Source organism: Planococcus citri, chromosome 2 (genome assembly GCF_950023065.1).
Source record: "Planococcus citri chromosome 2, ihPlaCitr1.1, whole genome shotgun sequence".
Lineage (NCBI taxonomy): Eukaryota > Metazoa > Arthropoda > Insecta > Hemiptera > Pseudococcidae > Planococcus > Planococcus citri.
The window spans coordinates 77,509,754-77,533,366 of record NC_088678.1 but is presented as its reverse complement, the minus strand read 5'-3'; the positions used below and the strand labels follow the sequence as shown (position 1 = coordinate 77,533,366).

General features: G+C 32.5%; 6 protein-coding genes across 12 annotated transcripts in view; 3 read left to right on the top strand and 3 right to left on the bottom strand.

Annotated features, from left to right (window-relative positions):
- Nucleotides 1–49: 49 nt before the first annotated feature.
- Noc2 (Nucleolar complex protein 2) lies at nt 50–6,726 on the bottom strand. Its single transcript, XM_065347480.1, has 12 exons — nt 6,093–6,726; nt 5,897–6,018; nt 5,704–5,822; nt 5,464–5,627; nt 5,164–5,391; nt 4,902–5,090; nt 4,693–4,812; nt 4,480–4,611; nt 4,188–4,403; nt 3,841–4,098; nt 3,553–3,752; nt 50–365 (listed from the first exon to the last, which is right to left on the bottom strand). The coding sequence occupies exons 1-12, from the start codon at nt 6,516–6,518 to the stop codon at nt 188–190; spliced, it is 2,352 nt and encodes a 783-aa protein (XP_065203552.1). The 5' UTR covers nt 6,519–6,726; the 3' UTR covers nt 50–187.
- Nucleotides 6,727–6,916: 190 nt separating this feature from the next.
- On the top strand, nt 6,917–8,811 carry LOC135833748 (pyridoxal kinase-like). 2 transcript variants are annotated; one of them, XM_065347513.1, is made up of 7 exons: nt 6,917–7,118; nt 7,186–7,285; nt 7,359–7,505; nt 7,584–7,704; nt 7,769–7,917; nt 7,995–8,180; nt 8,274–8,811. In XM_065347513.1, the coding sequence occupies exons 1-7, from the start codon at nt 7,035–7,037 to the stop codon at nt 8,375–8,377; spliced, it is 891 nt and encodes a 296-aa protein (XP_065203585.1). In that variant the 5' UTR covers nt 6,917–7,034; the 3' UTR covers nt 8,378–8,811. The 2 variants fall into 2 exon arrangements, with proteins under 2 accessions (XP_065203585.1, XP_065203584.1); XM_065347512.1 differs by having other exon boundaries at nt 7,995–8,189.
- On the top strand, nt 8,599–11,332 carry LOC135833744 (queuosine 5'-phosphate N-glycosylase/hydrolase). Of its 2 annotated transcripts, none has more exons than XM_065347507.1 (8): nt 8,599–8,811; nt 9,670–9,796; nt 9,866–10,090; nt 10,171–10,330; nt 10,403–10,516; nt 10,600–10,714; nt 10,798–10,868; nt 10,943–11,332. In XM_065347507.1, the coding sequence occupies exons 1-8, from the start codon at nt 8,738–8,740 to the stop codon at nt 11,167–11,169; spliced, it is 1,113 nt and encodes a 370-aa protein (XP_065203579.1). In that variant the 5' UTR covers nt 8,599–8,737; the 3' UTR covers nt 11,170–11,332. The 2 variants fall into 2 exon arrangements, with proteins under 2 accessions (XP_065203579.1, XP_065203580.1); XM_065347508.1 differs by having other exon boundaries at nt 8,680–8,811; nt 9,683–9,796.
- A 108-nt stretch (nt 11,333–11,440) lies between these two features.
- Nucleotides 11,441–14,137, bottom strand: LOC135833737 (uncharacterized). The gene is made up of 6 exons (XM_065347497.1): nt 13,456–14,137; nt 13,234–13,364; nt 12,930–13,162; nt 12,241–12,515; nt 12,027–12,157; nt 11,441–11,936 (listed from the first exon to the last, which is right to left on the bottom strand). Exons 1-6 carry the CDS (start codon nt 13,749–13,751, stop codon nt 11,602–11,604), a joined length of 1,401 nt encoding a protein of 466 aa, XP_065203569.1. The 5' UTR covers nt 13,752–14,137; the 3' UTR covers nt 11,441–11,601.
- A 1,514-nt stretch (nt 14,138–15,651) lies between these two features.
- LOC135837833 (LDLR chaperone boca-like) lies at nt 15,652–17,345 on the bottom strand. The gene is made up of 5 exons (XM_065353232.1): nt 17,045–17,345; nt 16,861–16,935; nt 16,615–16,775; nt 16,395–16,536; nt 15,652–16,319 (listed from the first exon to the last, which is right to left on the bottom strand). Exons 1-5 carry the CDS (start codon nt 17,204–17,206, stop codon nt 16,293–16,295), a joined length of 567 nt encoding a protein of 188 aa, XP_065209304.1. The 5' UTR covers nt 17,207–17,345; the 3' UTR covers nt 15,652–16,292.
- A 205-nt stretch (nt 17,346–17,550) lies between these two features.
- LOC135837832 (myb protein-like) overlaps nt 17,551–23,613 on the top strand; it is a 45,078-nt gene continuing 39,015 nt past the window's right edge. For 2 of the 5 annotated variants that reach the window (XM_065353229.1, XM_065353231.1), the window contains exon 1: nt 19,744–20,046. In XM_065353229.1, the coding sequence (XP_065209301.1) occupies nt 19,985–20,046 (62 nt within the window). In that variant the 5' untranslated portion in view covers nt 19,744–19,984. Of the gene's footprint in view, nt 17,912–19,743; nt 20,047–23,613 lie in introns of those variants that run through there. The other 3 variants (XM_065353228.1, XM_065353226.1, XM_065353227.1) reach the window with 3 other exon arrangements.

Genomic DNA, 23,613 nt, shown 5'->3' with positions numbered 1-23,613 from the left:
GTGATTAGTTTGGTATACCGGCGCAAATGATAATGAATGATGAAACATGTATAGTTGATACTTCATTCTTTTCTAAAAATACACTCATCGTTAACCAACGACGACGTAGGAATAATTCTAAATACATTCGTCGAATATTTTTCGTAAAATAACAAATTAATGTATTCGTAAAAGGGAATTATACAAATTAGAAATTCGATAAATCTAAATCTTCAACGATGTCATTTTTATCTTCGTCCATTTCAATAGATTTAGCCATCTTCGATTCACGTTTTGGTTTCTTCTTTTCACTAGCACCGATTACGTTTCCATTTGATTTTCGTTTTTCGCCTTTATTGGGTTTATTTTTATTTTTATTCTTGGATCTGAAAACGAAATTGAAATTAAAAATTTGAAAAAATCGATGTAAATTGGGAAGGAAAAAAAAGAACAGGATTATTTTTCAAACGGTGATGATGATCAAATTTGAAATTTTATTCAAATATTTTGTGTCATAAATGCAGACGTCATTTCCTCTGATAATGATTGATGATTATATGAAACGTGTCCAACAAAGTAGGTCTAAAATACAAACTTCTAGCACTGAATATCAATTCCAAATGTGTCGGTTTAGGAAATGGGGGGGGGGGGAGAGGTGAAAATTCACTCGACACGAAGTTTATCAGGACACAATTTTTATATTTCCAATCAAAAGTGAAAAAAAAAATTGAAATTCTGAAAACCTAAGCGATTAAATAAGAAATTTTAAATTTTGATTGGAAGAATAATGAAAAAAACACTGGATTTTTTCGCAGTTCAGACAGAGAACCTGAAATGTAAGCAATTTTTGTATGCTCAAGGAGTTTTTATGCAATCCATGCAAAAAATAAGTATTTTCTGGACATTTTTGCAAAAAAAAAACTGAAGTTTTCAACAATTTTGGTCAAAGTTTGAGACATTTTTTTGCAGAAAAAAAGTGAAAATCAGGACTTGATTTCAGGAAATTTGGCAAAAAAACAACAATTTTTTTACTGTACTCAATTTTTAAAAAAAATCATTTTTGCAAAAAAAAAACAAAGTTTTCAACAAAATTTGGTCAAAATTTGAGACATTTTTCTGCAGAAAAAAAATCAGGACTTGATTTCTAGAAATTTTGGCAAGAAAAACAACAATTTTTCTACTGAAATTTTTTTCAAAAAAAAAAAAAAAAACCAAAGTTTTCAACAATTTTGGTCAAAACTTGAGACATTTTTTCGCAGAAAAAAAATCAGAACTTGATTTTTAGAAATTTTGGCAAAAAAGAACAACTATTTTATTTACTATAATTTTTTTCAAAAAAAAAACAGAAGTTTTCAACAATTTTGGTCAAAAGTCAAAATTGTAAACATTTTTTTGCAGAAAAAAGTGAAAATCAGGACTTAATTTTAGGAAATTTGGCAAAAAAAACAACAATTTTTCTACTGTACTCAATTTAAAAAAAAAAACATTTTTGCAAAAAAAAACAAAGTTTTCAACAATTTTGGTCAAAACTTGAGACATTTTTTCGCAGAAAAAAAATCAGAACTTGATTTTTAGAAATTTTGGCAAAAAAGAACAACTATTTTATTTACTATAATTTTTTTCAAAAAAAAACAGAAGTTTTCAACAATTTTGGTCAAAAGTCAAAATTGTAAACATTTTTTTGCAGAAAAAAGTGAAAATCAGAACTTAATTTTTAGAAATTTTGGCAAAGAAAACAACAATTTTTTACTGTACTTGATTTAAAAAAAAAAAAATGTTGCAAAAAAAAAACAAAGTTTAACAATTTTGGTCAAGCCTTGAGACATTTTTTCGCAGAAAAAAATCAGAACTTGATTCAGAAATTTTGACAAAAAAGAACAACAATTTTTTTACTGTAATTTTTTTCAAAAAAAAAACAGAAGTTTTCAACAATTTTGGTCAAAATTTGAGACATTTTTTTGCAGAAAAAAGTGACAATCAGAACTTGATTTTTAGAAATTTTGACAACGAAAACAACACTTTTTTTACTGTACCTACTTAATTTAAAAAAAAAACATTTTTGCAAACATTTTTTGCAGAAAAAAATCAGAACTTGATTTTTAGAAATTTTAACGAAAAAGAACAACAATTTTTTTACTGTAATTATTTTCAAAAAAAAAAGAAAATAGAAGTTTTCAACAGTTTTGGTCAAAATTTGAGACATTTTTTTGCAGAAAAAAATCAGGATTTGATTTTTAGAAATTTTGGCAAAAAAGAACAACAATTTTTTTACTGTAAAAAAAGAACTTTTATACAATTTTGGCAAAAATCTGGGACTTTTTGCGATTTTGGCAAGAAAAGGAAGACTTTTTTAAAATTCAGGATTTTTTAAAACAGAATTTTCTCACACTTTTAGCAAAAAGCAAAAATTTAAACTGTCTAGAAATTTTAATAAAATGAAAAAATTAAACTTCTAGAAATTTTATATCAATTCGGGAAACATCAGGATTTTTATTGTACATGATTTAGTCGAAAAAAAATCGGACCAAAAAAACAGGGATTTTTTTTAGCGATTTGGTCAGAAAAAAGATTTTATTCTGACAATTTTGGAAAAATGAAGGATTTTTAGGAAATTTTGGCAGAAAAGCATAACATTCTGAGTAATTCGATGAAATTTTGTCATTATTTTTCCAAAAACAAAATAGTTTTTCAAAAAAATCACACTTTGCAGGCAATTTTGACTGAAAAGCAACACTTTTTGGCAACTGTAGCAAAAAGAACGTTCCAAAAATGTGTTTAAAAAAGGCATTTCTTCATGTTTTTTTTTTCAAATTTTGCTAAAGAAGTTTGTAAGATTTTTTAAAAATATGTTTTCCAAAAAAAAGCAGAACTTGCTGGCATTTCTTCTGTGAAAAAAATTACTTTCTAGAAATTTTGGTAGGAATGCAGGACTTTTTTATGCATTTTAATTTTCTCAAAAAAGTTACTTTTTGAAAAAAATGAATAAGATTTTCTGGTCATTTTGGCAATTGAAAAAAGAAGAACCGGCAATTTTGTTAGAAAAGCTTCGTCTTCTATCTTTGAAAATTTTTGCAAAAAAAATAAAAGATTATTCATGTCATCAAAATGTTTTTTTTTCAAATTAATTTATTCACAAAAGAGATTTTTTGGCAATTTTAATTGAAAATTAGAAGTGTTTGATAATTTTGGAATAGAAATTAGAAAACCCAAATTTTCTAGCATATAGGACTTCTTAAAAAAAAAAACAATTTTACTATCAATCTGATGAAAAAATACGAATTTTTGGCAATTGTCAAAAAAGAGATTTTTTCGACAATTTTGGCACAGAATAACATCTATTTCTGCAATTTTGGCAAAGACTTGTCAAGAAATTCAGCACTTATGGGTAATTTTTCCAAAAAAAAAAAAAACGGATTTTCTGACAATTTTGAAAAAAAAAATCACAACAAAAAATTTGGAAAAAAAAAGTTATGCTACATTTTGAGCCTTTCTCACAATGACGACAATTTTGAAATCCACAGTACAAAACAATATTCGTAAAAATCAAAATAAAGCAAGCTATTAAAAATTTACTTTTTCGGTTTCTTTTCTTCTATTTCTTCATCTTCGCCTCCTTCGCTCATATCATCCGCACCAAACTTCAAATCATCGTCGTCTTCATCTTCGTCACTACTGAATAAATCCATATGACCATTTTCTTTAACAGTTTTCTTTTTCTGGTCCATTTTTTTACCGGGTAATTTGGTCAAAACTGGTAATTCATAATCGTCAAGCTACAGAAACAAATACCATGATTAAAAATATCAAGTACATAAGGGAAAAAAATCACATAATGGGTACTCAATAATTATAACAACTTACATCTATCTTATCAATCTGTTTCTGTTTAATTTTCTGCTCGTTGACTTTAACCCACGTTTTATGGAATTCCGTTAACGAGTTTCCTTTCAATTTCAGATTACTTTCCCAAGCTGCCATGCCTTTTTCGTCAGATAAAGCGATTCCACAGTTACTCCTTTCGGTATTGATTGTTTTACAAGTTTCGTCTATTTTCTCCAGTAATGGTTTCATTTTACGGGTGTAATTCATATTCTTGCAATTCTTCAGAAACTGTTTCAACTGTAAATAAATATTTCAACTTTCGTAAATCGAATCAATAAAATTCATTGTTGAAAATAAAATTTAAAAAAGGATCACACAAAACGTACCTGAATCTGTAGCAAGAGTACAGTTTCAGGAAAACTGATACGATGGCTTTCGGCAGCTACGTAATCTAAAACTACATCGTAGATGTTCTCGACGACAGCGTCTTTGAAAGCATTTTCTTGCATTTGAACTTTAGATAATCGTAAGATATACGTGAAATCCATAGGTTTCATCGACATTTTCTTATGCTGAGAACTCATGTTGGCGGCTGAAAACATCTACGAAATGGATGTTTCATTAAAAACAATTCTCATCGGATTAATTTCAATTAATAATTAATAATATTATTAATACCTCGACAACGAAGGGTAAAGTTGGAATAAATACGCCAGTTTCTCTGCTCAACTTGTTCAACATTCTGATACAGTGGAATCTTAATGGGAAATACTGAGCTGTAGGAATTGATTTAATGCAACCGATGATAATCTGTTTAAAACAAAGCAACACAATTGTAACATGCTCATGATTGATTTTAATGCTGAATAAACCCAAATCGAATCTCCATACCTGAACAATTGGATAAACTAAAGCATTCAGTTGAGGTTTATCGTACATTTTGCATAAAACATCCACCCATAATTGTAACGAGGATATAAATTGCCAATTATAAACAGCTTGTATACTATCCTGAAAAATATATTCCAAATATTAGTCAAATAATTTCAATAAAAAAGGAACCATATTGGAATTGGACCAATTTAAATCGTTCCACGTACTTTTTTCTTCGTGATGACAGCAGATCGTAAATGAATAGCCAATTGACGAATATACAAGAAAGCGTGGTTATACGAGATGCTGTCACTCATACAGAACATCTCCGTTAACGATTTCCTCATGAAATTTACAGTTGCTATGGAATTTTGCGAAATAAATTTACTATTTGAGACGAAACTAAAGTACATTTTCTGCAAACAAAAAAATCAATCAGAACAGGAACGCTCCAATACTTGAAAAGAATTAATTTTCGGGTTATCTTACTTTTAAAATAGTATGAAGATTTGTATTCAAATCAGTTGTGGCGAAACGTAATATACACAGAAAGGCAATAACACGAACAGTGTCATCGGTATGAGTCCCCCAAACAGAAATTAATTGTTTTAAAACAGGTTTCGCAATAGTAGGTAGACACGAGGCAAAAGGCGTCATTTGATGGAAATTTTTCAGTAAAACTCGTACGACGTCTTCGGAGCTGATATTTTTGATCATCTAAATACACAAAAAAAAGGCCATAAGAAAATGAACAAACTCGAAACAATACGAGGAAAAAATTCCAAATACCTTGATCAGGTCAACGATGTAATTTCTGATTGTATTCTTGGTGAATGACCATTTCTTCGAATTCAGAATCATTTTCTTAGTGATCGACGTAGAAGGTAGATTCAGAACTTTGATTACAAATGGGTAAACTTGGGTAACGCATAACCTGATTACAGCATTGAAAACTGCACAAAAATATCATCGACGAAATTAGAGTAATGAATTAAAATAGAATGTGAGACAATTTCTCAGATTTCTTACCAGCACTTCCATCTACTCTGAAGCCTCCAGCTTCGGGTTTAGAATCGGAATCGCCGGAAATTCTCAATAAACATGCGTGAAAAGCTCTCACCAAAGTGGACAGTGGTTTGATATTTCGTCTAAAAACATAATAGAATAACGTTATACATAAAATATTCATATTACTGACGTAATAATGTAATACTATTCTTACTTATTAGCTTGTAAATCCTGTTCCCAACCATCAACCATGTTCATCGTAACTTTTCCAGACTGTTTTGATTTGCTTTGGTCGTCATCTTCTTCTTCTTCATAGTCACTATCGTCACTAGCAACCTAAAATGACAGAACGAAAATATAATACGTTTTTCAATCACACAACTATCAAAATTATTCTCCAATATTCATACCTCTAAAGACTCCGGTGGCTGATGTACTTTCTCATCACTGGACGATTCAGACTCATCGTCAGATTCCTCACCAGCCACATCATCTTCTTCATCAGCATCCAAATCAGATCCATCTTCATCAGAATCAGACTGTTCAACTTGTAATTCTCCTTCGGATGTGTTTTCATTACCAGAATCCTGTTCATTTTCAGATTCGCCCGATTCTAAATCGGTATCTTCGCAATCCAACAATTTCTTATCGTTCTGTTTCAGGTATTCGAACAACTCCGGATCAATTTTCTCCAACTTTTTACCGAGTGTTTTCTCGTTCGATTTGTCCAGCTTTTTACCGGGTGCTTTTTCCTTCAACTTCTTGATACGTTTATTCGGTTCTTTGGCCGGTATCGAGCTCTTGTTGAGCTTTTTCGAGAAGTGTTTCGGTTTCATGGTGAATTGAACGTGATGGAGAGTAGCAGACGAATAACAGTTTCGGAGCACGAAATTAATCTCAAGATGCGTTCACGAATGAATGTAAATATTATATTCGAAAATTACGAGCATATTAAACAACTAAATCGTGTGAATAATTAGAAATTACATTTAATTCACTTCACATTTTTCGTATTCGAAAAAAATAATCAAAATGCAAAAGCACGTGTGTGATAAAAACAGAATGTGCACGGTAATTACCGTAATTACGAGTAGAATTTCCGATCACGAACGAAGGAGCGATTCTCATACTTTCAATCAGCCAATCAAAACCGAGTAAGCGTTAGGTAGGTAAAATACTTGACGTTGATTGGTCTAAGCCACAATTACGCAAACCGTGTATCTTATCAGCGGGAATTAAGCTTATCAGTAATAAAAATTGAATTTTTTTTTCGAATTATTGCATAAAATTAGGTGGAGTTATGTACTTGAAATAATTTCCAATTCTGAAAACCATTTCGTAAAAGGTGCATCATGAATAACCCAAGGGTGCTGTCCATTCAAAGTCATGTCGTATACGGATACGTTGGAAACAAGTGTGCTACATTTCCTCTACAGGTAAATTAGAAACTTCGTTCAACTAATTAATTTGTTAAAAGCTCTCCTAATTTCAAGATATCCACAGCTTCTAGGTTTCGACGTCGATGCCATAAACTCTGTACAGTTGTCAAATCGCCCGGGATACAGAGTATCCCAAGGGCAGGTTCTAAACGAAAAGGATTTAGGTAAGCTGAAAAATATTCCCATCTCAAATCACGAACAGCTCATTCGATATCTAAGTAACACTTCAACTTACAGATGATCTCATCGAAGGAATAGCTGCCAATAACCTAGACACATCGTATACCCATCTGTTGACCGGTTATGTAAGAAATTCTTCACTTTTGAAAGCTATAGAAAAGGTAGTTTGCTCGTTGAAAAGAAAAAATCCGAACCTAATTTACGGTATCGCTGGTAATTTTCATTTTCTTCACATCGATTACTTCAATTTCGTTAACATACGATTTTCTGTTTCATATTTAGTATGTGATCCTGTATTGGGAGATAACGGAAGACTCTATCTACCCGAAGACTTTGTTCCTATTTTTAGAGAATCTATCATTCCAATGGCCGATATCATCGCTCCAAATCAGTTCGAATTAGAGTAAGAATTTCTTTTCATTAGTTCTAAAATCGATTTCCATGCACTGATGACATTTTTTTACCAGGATTTTAAGTGAAATGAAAGTCGATACGTTGGAAAAAACGTTACAGGCGATTGACGTATTGCATAACAAGGGCTGTAAAATAATTGTGATATCTTCAGCTACGTATTCAGACTCAAATACACTAACTACAGTAGCTAGTCACAAGGATGGTGAGTAAAAATGCATTTTATATATGACTAAAAATCATATTCGTATTCAAAGTTGATTTCTTTTTCTCAATTTGCAGGAAGTATTGAAAAGAGAGCCATGATCGAAATACCAAAATTGAAAGCAACCTTTGCTGGAACTGGTGATTTGTTCTCAGCTCTATTTTTAGCCTGGATGAGTAAAAGCAATGATATCAGTATAGCTTTAGAAAACACCGTTTCGACAGTATACAATGTAATTTCTAGAACAATACAGCATTATAATGGTAATAGAGGTAATATAACATCTTTTCAGTACTACTATGTAGATTCTTTAGCACCTGTGACGAAATATTTACTTTTTTTTCCTAAATATATAGATTCCAGTCATAATTTTGATCCAAAGCTTATGGAGCTGAAGTTGATACAAAGCAAAGATGACATCGAAAATCCGAAAATTTTATTCAAGAGTGAAATTTTATGATATTAATTGCTAATTAATTTTTTGTTTTCATCAGGATTCAGGACTCTCATCTTGAGCTAATCGTCTCGCAAAATTGTCATTGAAAATGCTATAATTCGCGATGTAGATTGTATTCTAGTCTTAACTTAATTAAAAGTACGAAGCTTTCATCTGTTAGTCATAATCATCTATCACTTTCATCTTAGTTACCTTAGTTTAATCTTATAACGTTATAACTTTCAAATCAGATCAATGTGATAGTAGTAAAATATACTTAGATAAGTAATATATTTTACTTGATTATAAAGTTGTTACCTACAATAGTTTGATATGCTTATTGACGCGTTCTACATTCAAGTAATTTAGTAATTACCGAACAAAATGGTGAAGGAATATAATTTAAACTTGATATCATTGATGATTTTTATTTTTGCTAAAAACTCAATAAACCAGAAGTACGTATTTAAAAAAAATCTCTATTTCAGTGTTGATAAATTTATTGTTATTTTGTTAAACATTCAATGTAAATGATGAATATCGTAGAAGGGTAATCAAAGAACATCCCATTTTCGCATTTTTTCGGTTGAAAATTTGAATAAAGTCCTTCATTTGGTATACTGTTTTTCTTCTTCAAGAAAAATGAGAAAAAGTTCACAACTTCACAAGTGACAGAAATAATTTGTTTTCGCGAACTGTCACGAATTCAAAATTCAAGAACAGTTTTGAATTTGGATTATCCCATTCATCCCTTCCCCGTTGGACGTCCCCAGTCTCGATCTCGAATGATCACTTTCAGTTTTCACTGATCGATCAAAAATTTAAAAAACTAAAAAAGCAAAAACCAAAGTACAAAAATTCCAAAATTGAGGTTGATGTTCATCATGACGCCTGACGTCATCAAATGGATGCATTGCATTTCTTTCATCGTGTAAAAGGGGCTTAACATAAACAATCAGCTAAATTATTTTTGATAACAAATTTATTTTCTGTTCATAATTTTTCTCAATTTTTCGCTCAAAAACCTCTTAATACGTTTCGTTTTAAAACCTCAACTCACAAAATCAGCTCAGTTTTGAGCAACCAACGTTCTTCAATCGATACCCTCGTATTACGTTGAAATAAATCATTACAACGGAACACTTCTCAATTTAAGTACCTATCAGTGTGATTTTATCGAATGTATTCGAGTGTTTTTTTTATCTAACACTACTCAACACCAACCAAATCTTATCTTTTGAGAATAAACCACTATCTGGACTACTCAAATACCTCATAATCAAACTGATTTTCAAAATAAGTCACTCGTTGAGAAGCTATGCATTACAGTTGAACAAATCCCCAGTCTTCAAGATGTCCAAAGTCCTACAAAGTTGCGAATTGGTCGCCAAAGAGGCAGATATAAAAATAGATCTTGCCTGCGCTAAAGAACTAGCCAACAAAGTACGTACTTCACTTTTTCACGAACAAATCCATCATTTGTCAAATTATAATATGAATTTTTTCACCCAGGTTTACCAGGAAGTCATCGATAGAAAACTAACCAATCAAATTTTCCATTCTGCTGCCGTCCATCCTAAAGAGAAAAACGAAAAATCCATCAACTGGATTTTCCTCATCGATACATTGAATTTTTGTTTCTGGTCAACGAATAAAAGCCAATGGCGAGTTACTTGGAATGGAGAAACGTACTCTGGATATTTTGCTTTGTGTGCTGCTGTTAATCGAGCCATGGATGTAGGAACTGTGCCCCTAATTAATGACTAGAACTGTCCTATTGATGAAGTCTTTCTAAAATGAATGTATTTTTAATACAGGAGGGTATCGATATGACCAATCCTGAAGTCTACGGTAACCTTAGTTTTGAAAAATTCTCCCATATTCTCAAAGGAGATAATGATGTCGAGTTATCACTAATGAGCGAAAGGTACGATTGCCTTCGTGAATCCTCCAGCGTTCTATTAGAAAAATTTTCTGGTAAATTACCTGTTACTTTTCATTCTTCCTAGAGTAGCTTTCAGTTTGATTTATCTTGCTGTTTAATTCCAGGTTCCTTTGCTAATTGTATTCGAGATTGTGATCAATCGGCTCAAAAGCTGTTAGATATCATCGTTTCTAATTTTCCTCATTATAGAGACGAAGCTACCTATAATAATTTTACCGGTAATGGGATATTAATCACGGTGCATTATTATTAATCGATGAAGGAAAATAACCTGTATAATAATATGTATTTAATTTTACAGTTTATATTTATAAAAGGGCTCAAATACTGGTAGCTGACATTTGGTCTTGTTTCGAAGGCAAAGACTTGGGAACGTTCACAGATATTGATACGATAACTATGTTCGCCGATTATAGGTGAGAATCTCTCTATTCTGCTCCTCTCATCCCAGTGGAAAATTACAATTGACATTTTTCCATTTTTTTTTTTTTTAATTTAGAGTTCCTCAAGTTCTATGTTATTTCGGAGTACTTCAATATCCCGATGAACTTTTAGTCAAACTAATCGACGGTATAATTTTATCCATCTTTATTTAGTCGATAATCGTATAATGTTCCTAACACCATATTCATTTTACTTTCCAGGCACCTTATTAGAGAACGGTTCAAAAGACGAAGTAGAAATCAGAGCCACTTCGGTCGTAGCAGTAGCTCGAATAAACGATTTCGTTCAACAAAAGCTAAAAGAAAGTAACAAAACATTCAAATGTAATTCTATCCTAGTGGATCAATATTTATGGACTTATCGACGAAACCGAGCGAAATATCTCGATTGTATACCTTTCCATAAAACGTTAACTATTTATTATTGAATTAAATCGTCTCGTCGCTTCGAACAAACGTAGCGCTTGTATTTAGATCCCATCAACTGTAAATCAAACTATCGGTTTGGAATATTACGTAGGTAGTTTATTGTAAGAATGTGCCCTATTTTTGTATGTACGATGAAACGAAAAAGTATATTTTTCAAAAATTTACGCTGTTTAATTTATAAATGCTAAACATTTCGCTATTTCGTACCTGTTACTTTTGTACCGGTTTTAATTTGGTTTCGACGTATCGTATGAAAAAATACAACTCCCATTAACACTTCGTACTCAATGTTTTCATTTTTAATGCGATATCTTGAAGATCGACCACAAAAATGTAGAGAATAGATAGGATACGATTAACAGCTATAAAATTAAAGAAAACAATAAATAAGTTTATAAATTTAGGTACATAAATTCAAACCAAATTTAACATCACATAAAAGCCAACACGTTGGCGTTTACAAACGTATCATTTTCTATGAAAGTATCTTCTTTTAAACGGTACGTTTTTAATAGTTTCAAATTTTCCTTGAACTCGAAATTTCTCCCTTTTAATCGACCAGGATCTCCAATGAAAATTTTCTTATGCTGAGAACTCAAGTCTTTCAACCATTTGAATATCACTGAACATATTTCATCGTTGTAAAACATATCGCCAACTAAAATACAGTCCCAAGGAATATTCGCATTTCCAATAAAATTTTCTTGAGAAATTCTTAAATTTACGCCATTCAATTCAGCATTTAAAGCGGTTACAATACAGGCATCTAAATAAGAAAAGAGTATTGAAAATTTATAAAATAATCTCAGATAGGTATCCATAACGTAAAGTTGAGCGATTAAAATGTTCATAGTACCAATATCACAGTCATTAGCTACAATTTCGAGAGCTTGAGCACGAGCAACTGCTATGGATGTCGCTCCACTACCACAGCCAACATCAAGAACGGATTTATTTTCAAATTCTTGAGGATTATCCAGAACATATCTACAAAATACCTCAAAATTGTTTCATTAAAATAAAATCCTACGTGATGAAAAATCACATGCAATTTTTTTTTTGTATTTTACCTCGTTAGAGCTTGTCCTCCAGGCCAATAAAACGCCCAAAATGGGTCTCTCAGCTGAATTTCTGATTGCTTCCATGTCCATGCTTCGCTATCTTTAGTAATCAGATGCAAACCAATCTCAGGTGTTATATGATCGTACGAGAAGTTGGTATACTGTTTAATTAGTTCAATTTTACGTTGATTTTGTAAGTTGGTCAGGTAGGATTGGTGTGATTCGGTAACGCAGGCGTTTGTAGAAAAATGAACTGTACGTCTGCTTAAATTGAAATTAGCTCCCTGTTGAATTAAAGGTTTTGCCTCAGTAATTTCATCATTTTTTGTTTGAATTGATGATTCACAAGTGAAATGAAAATAATTAATCCTGAATTTGCTCTGCATTTCATTGCAATGATCACAAATTGAAACAGAAGGTCATTTAAATGAATGATGAATTGACAAGAGAAAAAAAATACGAGAAACTCATTTATTATGAAGAAAAAATAATTTTATATTCAATAAAATAGATAAAAAATGAATTTATAAAAATATAATAACAAAAAAGAAGAGCAAAAATAACAGAGATTTAAAAAATACATTATTGTTCTCCATTTACAATAATGACCACACATAACCGCAAGCAAATCCAGGATTTTCTCTAACTACATTTAAAGGTAACTTATATTCAGCTAATAATTGAAAATGGTTTCTTGCTTTATATTTTTGAATAGGTAGTCTGCCAGGATCACCGATCAAAATTCGTTTTCCTTGCTCAATTAAATAATCCAACCAGTCGATAGTATGCGACGATTGTATTTCTTCATAAAACATATCACCCATTAAAATACAATCCCATGGAATATTTTTCTCTCCTAAAATAGATCCATGGAGTATTTCCACTTCGACTTGATTAATCTCAGCATTCATGGCGGTCGCCACACAAGCAACTGAAAAATATTTATCGTAAATATGGATCAATCAATCAGAAGTTAAAAGATTGATGGATGCCTATACTTACTAGCATCACTGTCATTGGCAATAACTTTTTTCGAATTCGATTTCGCCGCTGCGATTGCTGTTGCTCCGCATCCACAACCGATATCAATAATGCTCAAATTCTTGAAAAAATTCGCATTGTCTAAAATATACCTGAAAACATATTATTCTTCAATGTAGTTGGTGTAATTTGAGAAGAGCTGAGTAAAATATACAAAACATATAGGTAAAATGGATAGGTAACCTCGATAAGACTTGTCCACCGGGCCAATAGAAACCCCAGAATGGATCTTCGTTATTATAGTTTTCAAATTCAAATGGAGTCGATCCATTGGAGATTGCAGAAGTGATGAGATGTAATTTAATCTCAGGTGTTAGATGAGAGCTCGAAACTTCTGTGTTCTGTCGAATACTGTTGATAGTTTTCTGGTTACTGTCGAGCTTCAGATAATTTGTACTTGACAAGGTTTGTAATCGTTTAATAAATTTTATTAGACTGCTGCGAGGTACTTTGAAATGAAGATGTGAAGTCGAGTACATTTTTGTGTGAGAGGTTATTCTAATATGAATATGAGATTAATGGGAGGATAGAAACACTTTGGTGAGAGCAAATTGATAGGTACGGAAAATCATACTGGCTAGAAAATTATAGAAGGTACTTTATTGATGAGATGTAATCGCAAAATATGTTGATGATAGGTGTTTCAAAACTCAAATTTCAATGATTCTGAATAGGTACTTTGGAGAAAGACCGGAACTGGAACTTTACACACACAAACTGGTTTCAACCATGAACTTGAACTGGCTGAAACTTTCAGCTTTGAATAAGCATTTTGAATTATTCGAGATCATGAGTTTTTGATCGAAACTTTCGAATTTGTGGGACGTTTTCAGCTCAAAAAAGTCGAAACTTTGAAACTTTTCGGCAAAAAAAATAAAAAAATTTTCTTCAGTTTTTGTTTATGGGCTTTCGATTGATGTATTGTATTTTAATCTATGATTTGGTATTTACCAATTTTACCATCATTACTGTTCACTTTTGAGTTTTGAGCATTTGAGCTTTTGAACTTTGAAGTTTTGACTTTACTTTACTACGACTACGGTCTACGATTGATTTTTCTTTTTCTCTTCTCAGTTCTCGTTGAATGAAATTAATAATCATACTATTCGTGAGTATTCGAGATTCGAGAGTTCATTTTGCAGCAACATTTTCAATCATGGTTGAAAACCGTTTGGAACCACAAACCACCACAACCTCTTTTTTAGATCAGATCAGTCAGTCAGATGAAACGGGAACCTTAGGTACCAGAACCATCAGATCAGATCAGAATCATTTCGAAATTTGGGATGAAAGAGAAATCCCAATCCCTCCCAAAAGAATCAACCTAAAATCAACCATATAAAATGATTTTGAATTTGAAACAATAATTTAAATGTCGTTTAGAAGAACTTAGAACTTAGAACCGATTGAGTGTTGATGAAATCATTGAAAATTGAAATGGGAACCAGAACGATCAGAACAGAACCATTTCAAAATTTGGGAAAGAGAACTAATAACAATGTGAACAGTCCCTTTTGGAACCAAAACAAAACCATTTCAAAGCCACGTCTGAGAACTTTTGGGAACCAAAACCGGGAACCACTAAAATTCAAAGGTTCTAAGAACCACCACCATCACAACCAATTCAAATTCAAAACATCAAAAGGTTTTCAACCCTGTTTTTAATAAAAGGAAAAAGGCAGAAAAATAATTGATGAATAAGATAGGTAAGAAATTAAAATTAAATCACATTCAATGTACCTATTCGCTTTCAAGTTTCAATAATTTTTTTTTCTTCTTAAATTATAAATTTACTCACTCACTCAACAATTCAACATTTCAAAATGAAATCTTTGATATACACCAAAATTCCTCGTTGAAACTTGAATTTCTGGAACTGGAAATCAAAATATCATTTTAAAATGTCAAAAAAAAAAAAAAACAACCAGCACATTAATAATTTTAATTTTAATTTAATTTTTGAATTTCATCAAAATAATTATATTTTTTTGAATCTTATCCAATATTGTAATTTTTAAAGTACCTATACTTTGAAACATACTTAAATTGGACAAATAAAGAGACTAATTTACGTAAATCAGATTCGAAAGTGGATTACCTATTTCGTCAATATTTACCAACTGATTGTGGGATCTGTGTCGGTTCAATGCACATAGTTAATTTTAAAAAAATATATATATCAAAGCAAACTACCGATTTTAATATGTATTGAAATTTTGTGCTCAAATTCGTAGAAAAAATAAATTTCAGTAAACTTGAACTATCAAAAATCTTTAAAGTTCATCAGCTGGCAATCCTGTACAAGCATACGGTCTATGTGCAAAAATACAACACCATAAATCACCAAAAATAACTTTAAAAATTCAGAACTTCAACTCGACAAGATATCAAATTCAATTATATTTACAAATCGTACATACAAACATTACATAAACATACAAACAAAATAAAAAATATCACAAATAATGCTATAAAGAATAATACGTAATTGACGGACTCCTCATAAACTTGAGAAAGAGATTCTCCTCACTACTACCGCAAGATATCAAATTAAATAATTATGTATATTTACAAATCGTACATAATTATACATTACATAAACGTACAAACAAAATGAAAAATATCACAAATAATGCTATAAAGAATAATACGTAACTGACGGACACCTCATCAACTTGAGAAAGAGATTCTCCTCACTTCTATCGTACAAATACTTCTTCAATAGACCACTAGTCTGAAATCGAGTCGTCATAGCAGCATGGCAATTAAGACAGAAAGAAAACATAGCAAATACAGCCAAACACTTGAGTAGAAATAGATCCAAACACATCGCCCAAAGTATAATTATGCTTAAATTGAACGGCTGAATAGATGGATCCGAGGAGTCCGATTTTAACGTTCGATATACCCATCGATTGCAGATGTTGATTAAATAATAAATAATAGAATAATTAAGCTGACCGCCAATACGTCCACGTAGATGACGCAGAGTATTTTGCTTCGTACGTTGTTCATCGCAATTATAATTCAGATCGAGTAGGAGAACCCTGCGATAAATAATACCAATCGGTTAATAAATTAGAGTAACGACAGTAAATGTTAGACGATACTAATGAACGTACTTTTCTGTATTTTCCTTCGAACACTTTGCTATCGATTGTTACCGTATCACAGCGTTCTTGTTCGATTAAATAATCCTTAGCTGTCCAAGCTTGAGACCCATCTTTATACATAAATATAGCTCGATCGTCTTCGATCAAATATCTGCACAGAATCACATATAAAGTGTTAGTAAATCTTACTCGAGTAACTCTAGAATACGATACGAACGAATTACCGAACCTTTCAGCTTGGATGTGATTATTCCACAGACTAGTTTGCCACAATTTAGTCAATTCTTCGGTTTCGTCTTTCGTAGGTTTACCGGATACTTTAACAAAGGTCATCAAAGTTCTACCTTTTTTGGATAATTTCATCAACTCTTCGGGATCGGTGTTTTTAATCTATAAAATAAACGAATCAGTGATGCTCGAACTACAAATACTCAACTCTATAATGAATTACTCGTAGTACTGGACCATTACGTACATTATTGAGATCAATTTGCGGCTGAGGTCTTAGATGTTCTGGTAACTCGTCAGGTTCTAAAGGTTCTTCGTCTTCCTACAACACATAAATCACATGTTCAGTTTTATTTACTTTCAATCAGTCACCATATAAGATAAGGTTACCAATACACTTGAGATAATAATGAAAATATGTACGTACGAACCTCCCATTGATCTAATAAACGTTCGAGATCGGCTTCAGAATAATCTCTGATATCTTTCTTGGCCCAAGCCGGCTTCTCCTCTTCTTTTGGATATTTCTTAGCGGCGAGTAAAGTTAAACTTGAGAGTAACACGAAACACACCAAGTATTTTGGACTATTCATTGCAGACGATCGTTGAGGTTGTATAAAAAAGGAAGATTACTAGTAATTATTTTGTTCTGTTACATAACGATCCGAAATAAACCAGAGTACAATAAATTTGTAATTTATTACGAGAATAATCAAATTTTTTTATCAAAAATCGTCAAAACAAAAAATAGAAAATATCATCTTGACAAATTTTTTCATTGCATGCGAGATGCGTAACAAATCACAATCCGATATGGCTAATATGATTCTTTTTCTCGATTCACTTCGCATGAACGAAATGAACGACCGTTACGCATCCCGCATCCAATAAAAAATTTTGTCTCGCCACAAAGGAATCTACCCCCCTCAGCCGAGTTTGTTTTTAATCTAACTGAAATCTTGGAAATTCGACTTGTGTATCGCGAAATAAGCAAAAAACAAAGGTTTTAATCAATTTTACGACCAGAATTCATTAATTAATCGCGTTTTAAAATTATCAGTTGTTCTCTTTAATCTCGGTATTGTTTCCAAATTGTGTATCACGTTGTTCTATGCAGTTCGTTCGTCAATCGAAGACCATCTCATTTGAAATCACGAGTTCGATAAACACATTTTTCTATTTCCGATTCGTGTAATTATTATTGCTGTGAACTTACTTCATGAAGGAGATCGATCGTTCCATTGAAAATGTAATTATTTCATCGTCTACATTGGCATAATCATGTCCGCCAAATGCAGGTATGTGTTTTCGAATACTTAAATCATATATATGATAAAGTTTCAGTTCGGTATCAATCCTATATAATATAGAAACAATGATGAGTTTTCTTTGTAGGTATTCGATGATATCAAGTTGAATATTACTTTCGATGATTTCAAGTATTAATTATCGATGATCCCGATATTATAATGAACTTCTGTTTGTTCTACTAGTTTGTTAATTTGTACGAAGTTCAACCAAGCCGATCGACTGCTGCTAGTATCATTTGTTTACTTTGTTGTAAACATACTGTATAGAATAATATACACCAGATTCATTCGGTTGCTTTCAGAATTTTAGAATTTTGGGAATAAATGCACAGTTCATCGTTGAATTCATCGTCACAAAATATATTACGTCATTTACGTAAAAAGCTCGTTTAGAAAGTTATCTCGTTTCTTCTACAATTTCCGGAATTTGAAAATATGATAATTCCCACTCTGCTGCGCAGGATTACTCGTCCAACGAATGCATCGTATGTTAATTTTTTACCCAAAAAACTACTCGAATCGGAAACGAGCTTCACTTTCGATTTCGGTTCACGAATTATAATGCCTTGGTTTACTTTACGATTCCTCGTGTTCGTTTCATGTTTTATTAATACCCAAAAAATTAATTAGTAATTTAAATCGATGGAAATTATTATGTTTTTCTAGGCTTGTCTGCTTAAGAAGGTATACCTACTTGTCCTAGTTATTCTGGTTTCTATGTTAGAAGCTTACTAGGGAGGCTATTTATTACATTTCTGCGGATCAAATGGACTGCTTTAGACCCAAGAATCGTACGATGAACCGAAATGGAATGAAAAAAAATCGATATATTATACGAATGCTGAGCTTATAGGCTGGAGAAACTGCATGACTAACCTAATAAGTAACCTTATCCGGCGATTCCCCCTTTCTTTCGGATATGCCTTTGTTTAAGCATTTTCACCATGTCCAATGGGCTAGGTACCCTCACTATGGTGGCTAAATTATGCATCAGCTACACTCGAACGATCAGTGAATTTGCACTTGTAAATGTTCTGCGCGTTTGCAAGTCAAAACTTTTTGTATTTCACCCCTGTGTATTTTTTTACGATCGCTTCCCACCAGAGAAGAGATGGTACCGAAAAAAGGAGGAGGAGGCAAACAGATGATGAAAATTTTGAAATGATGTGGGGTACGCCAGGCTTACATACACATAGCCATAGCATACAAATACATAGGTACTATATAAAAGGTCCGCAGCAATAGGTGGTAGCACCTGGCTTTCAATAGTGAAACAACTGCACCCTATTTTATGTACAGCGTAAAGTTACCAGCGATACCCTCTCTCCCCTTTGAATTTAATCGCTCCCAATCTGTTGTTCGTCTCTCTTCGCCTCTTCCTTTTAGTTCCTGTCTTTCTCTACTTATACTACGTACTATGAGAAATGGGTACTTTAATGTATAACGCGTTATTATTGCGACATGTCTTCCACTTCATCCGGTTTTCCATAGCATAGCTTCGAACCACAGAGGTAGAGGCAGAGGACTCCTCATCATTCGTTCGTAGTCTCTCCGAAAGCGTTCGCTTTTCACTCGGCTGTCGCTCGTGTAAAAATTTCTCAACCCCTGGAATTACCTGGAACGATCACATCGCACATCAGCTGTTCGCTGTTCTGTTCCTTCTTCTTCCTTCCAAGTTCAAGTACACATAGTACGTCTTCTTTCGCGGTGACTCGCGATTCTCTCTCACTCTGTGCGAACAAGACACCCGAGATGTAATTTTTAGTATTTCATTTATTTGTTTTCAAGGTCTCATCCGGCCGTTAATTCGAACTCGTTTTCAACTACGTATCATTATCTCTCTTTAATAATCATTTCGGTGCCGCGAGACCAGAACGATCGAATACTAAATTTTCATCATTTTCGTGCAGTTTTTTTTCGTCTTAAATTTTTTTTTCCATGTTTTTAAATTCTTCAAATTCGTAGCTCGCGTGTTGGGTTTTTAATTCTTTGTGTGTCGGAGTTTGGTTTTTCTCGATTTTTTTGTTATTTTTTTTTTTTGTTAGAAGTGAACCATCAATTATGAATTATTCTTCTTACTATCGAATGCAAGCTTCGGCGATTGCTGCACGAGCTGATACTACGTAAGTTTATGTGTATTTTTTTTTGGTAAATTTCCATCTAACTGAAGGTATAGTAGGATTCTCAATAGTCGATACACCCAGCCCTGATTTCCTATCATCGTAGGTCTTCGGAATTCCAGAGACTTGAACGCTGGTATACGAATATGTTCGATTTACCCAGCTGTTCGTATGTACTCGTACAAAATATTTATAGGTGTTTCTTTAATACGCATACCGACGACTCGGTTATCACTTGAATAAATATTATATGTATTTTTTTTTTAGCGATAATTTCCATATTTTTGGGCGGTATTGTGTTAATAACTTCTACTATGTAGGTATGAGTTCGTGCCATCGTACATAGACAGATGTTCGGTAATTGGATGATTATCCAACACGTGCCCTTTTCTTCGGCGTACTTCTTAAGGAGTTCGCGTCTCTTTATGTAACGGTAGCTTTGCTGTTGGCTCGTTCCATTGTCCAGATGATCGGTCTTGGGATCTTTCAAGTTTTAGGCTAGAAATTTTGGGGAGTATTTGAGGCTCATATTCTTATGGTCGTGAGGTAGGTCTGATTTTGGTTCGAGTCACCTTTCCTCCTCCTCACTTTCTGACAATGAGCCCACACTACGTGCTTGAAATCCTTTTTTTAGTTTTGAATGAAATTTTGATGAATCGATTTTTCAAAAATTGGAAGAGGTGAAAGAGTTACAAAAAGTCACGTGGTTTTTTTTTGTCTGAAAACTGTGTAATCAGAGCCTCATTTGACTATTTTGAAATTTTTATTTTTGAAATTCATATTTTCAAAATGATCCTTGAGTGATAATCATTTTTTTTTTTTTTTTGGTCTGAAAACTGTGTAATCAAAATCTCATTTGACCATTTTGACATTTTTATTTCAATTCAAAGAGACACTGGAGAAGGTTTATTCTTTTTTTTTTTTTTTTTTTTTGCATCATTCATGTGTTTTTTTTAGGCTGTATTTGTCTGACTGCAAATCGTATTTAGGCCTGCTGCAGTCTGGATTTTTTTTCAAGTTTATGTTTTTTTTATGAGTTATTATTTGGGAATGGAGAAGTTTCGAGTGAATATTATTACTGTGTTTTTGGAAATTCTGAATCTAACTTTTCAATAATTGTTTTATTGCTATCTCTTCAGCTCTTTTCCTCCTTTGAATTTCGATTTGAACCCCCCCCTTCCCCAATATTTCACAAGCAGGTTGTCCTACTCGTAACAGTCCTGCAAGTCGTGTAAGCTCTGCTCTTGTCCTGTTTTTAGCGATGTGTTCTGCAAGTCCTGCTGCAGTTATCCTGCTTTTTAACAATTTTATCAAAAAGTCCTGTTTTTTTCTCAATCAGACTGTATATTTTGAATTTATTTCCCATTATTGTGGAATTTTGAAAAAATTTCGTCGTATTTCCCATCGAACTGATGAAAAAATTTCGTGTAAAAATAGTCTTCAAAAGATGAAAAAATTGAAAAAATTTTCCTGCCCGAGCGAATCAGTCGCAAAAAGCTGCAAAATCTACCAAAAATTCATCAAAGTCTCAAAATTTTCCCAAATTTTTTAAAACCATCAATTTTTTAGAAAAGTTCAAAAGTGGCATTATTCCTTTGTTTTGTATTTTTTAAACTATGAATTTTCGGAAACTTTTGCTCTCGCTTCGCTTGGGTCACTTATTTGCTTTGCTTTTTAAAAATTGAATTTTGTAGAAAACTTGCTCGAGTCTGAAAGTTTTTTAGGCTGAAGAAAAATCACCTCTTTGCATCAAAAATTATGTTTTTGAAAGCAAATTTTCAAATGTATTTGCTCTTACTTTGCTCGGGTCATTTTGCTTTGCTTTTTCAAAGATGAATTTTCTAGAAAAAAATAAGTAATATTTGGTGTATTGTTCAAATCTGAAAATTTTCAATCTATAGGTTTTTTTTCTCGAAAAAATGCAAAAGCTTTTAAAAAACTGTGGCTCTATTTTCGGGAGGGGATGGCAAAGGAGGGGAGGGGGTAATTTCATGCACCTACGTTGAGAAAATATCTTCAAAAACTGCGCATACATACTTGAAATAATTTCAAAAATTTGTGGACATCCTGAAGATTTGATTTTTTAATAGGGGGGGAGGAGGAGGAGGAGGAGGAGGAGGAGGAGGAGGAGGAGACCATGGGAATAATGCGAAAAAATAGTGCCAAAAAAGTACGAATTTTTGAATTTTCAGTGACCAGTCCATTCTACCCTGGTCCCTGATGCTAAAAAAAATTTTAAATGCCAAAAAATTATCTAATTTTTTTGAAAATGGCCTAAATAAAATTGGAAAAGTCGCAAAAAAAAGCTTTAAAATGTCACTAAAAAGTCGCGAATTTGGAATTTTTGCTGAAAAGAGCTCAAAAAATAAACACAATAAAGAAAAGAAAACTACCAAAATTGAGAGTTGTTCATTCAAAAATTCTTCAAAAAAATAAGATGTAAAAAAGTCTAAATTAACTTCATCAGAAACCCTGATTTTTTTCATTGAAAAAAAAGTGGGTGATGAAGGAGGGGGGGGGTCAAAGAAAGTTTTAAAGAAAAGGATTAGGTATGTCTCGCTTCGCTTTTTAAATTTGGCCTAATTTTTGATGCATCAATTTGCATTTTTTCAAAGCAATTTCGTTGAAAAAGTACCTTTGACTATAATTATATGAAAAATGCGCGCTCAAAACAATTGAAAAATTTGAAAAACGAAAAATGAGAAGGTAAAAATACATATTGTCAAATTTCACAAAGACAAAATTTATGTGTGTCTTCTCCCCCCCCTCCCTAAAAAGTCGTGAAGTGAAATGTCTTGTCAATGAATAACTTGAAGGATGAAGGTGTTTTTGACACCCTCTTCCCTCCAAAAAAATCTTAGAATGTCCAAAAGACATTGAAAAAGGCGAAAAAATTGACGTGTCAAATATTTACCCCCCCCCCCCCCCTTAATAAAGAAGTCTGCCAAAAGTCCTGCTGTTTTATTTTGAAATTTTTCTAGGCACCCTGTCAAGGGGTTCCTTATCTTTGAATGTTGATCTCAATTCAAATTACGTCATTTTTAAAATGAATTTTCGAAGAAGTGGGGTGAAAATCATGCATCTGCAGTCATGTGAGACCTACCCCCTTCCCCCTTCACCACCTTTTTAAATTTTCATTAAAATGAATTTCAGTGATTGGGCGTTGTTTTGTGGCCAGATAAAAATGTGGTAATAGTCTTAGTCATTCGAATAATTTTCAACTTTTTTTGTCGGTCATTCATTGTAAGGTCCATACAAGTCCTATGGTCATGTTTCCTGGTATCAAAAATGATGCTTCAAGAAGGCCTTAGAAGGGAAGCAATTGTCTTCAGGCCTCGAATTTCCGAAGGTCTCGAAAAAGAAGGGTCCAAAAGGAATAATAGTTTTTGAAACTGCAATTTTTGTATTACTCAAAACTGGATTTCAGATTTTATCAATTCTTGTCACGAAATAATTTTTTATGGAGTGGTAGGGTCAACGTAGCATTTTTCCTAGCTTTGTTTTAGCTCTCGATCCCGACGTCTTTGTGCTGCAGAGTCATCCCAAAAAAAGGATGTAAAAATTTTGCCA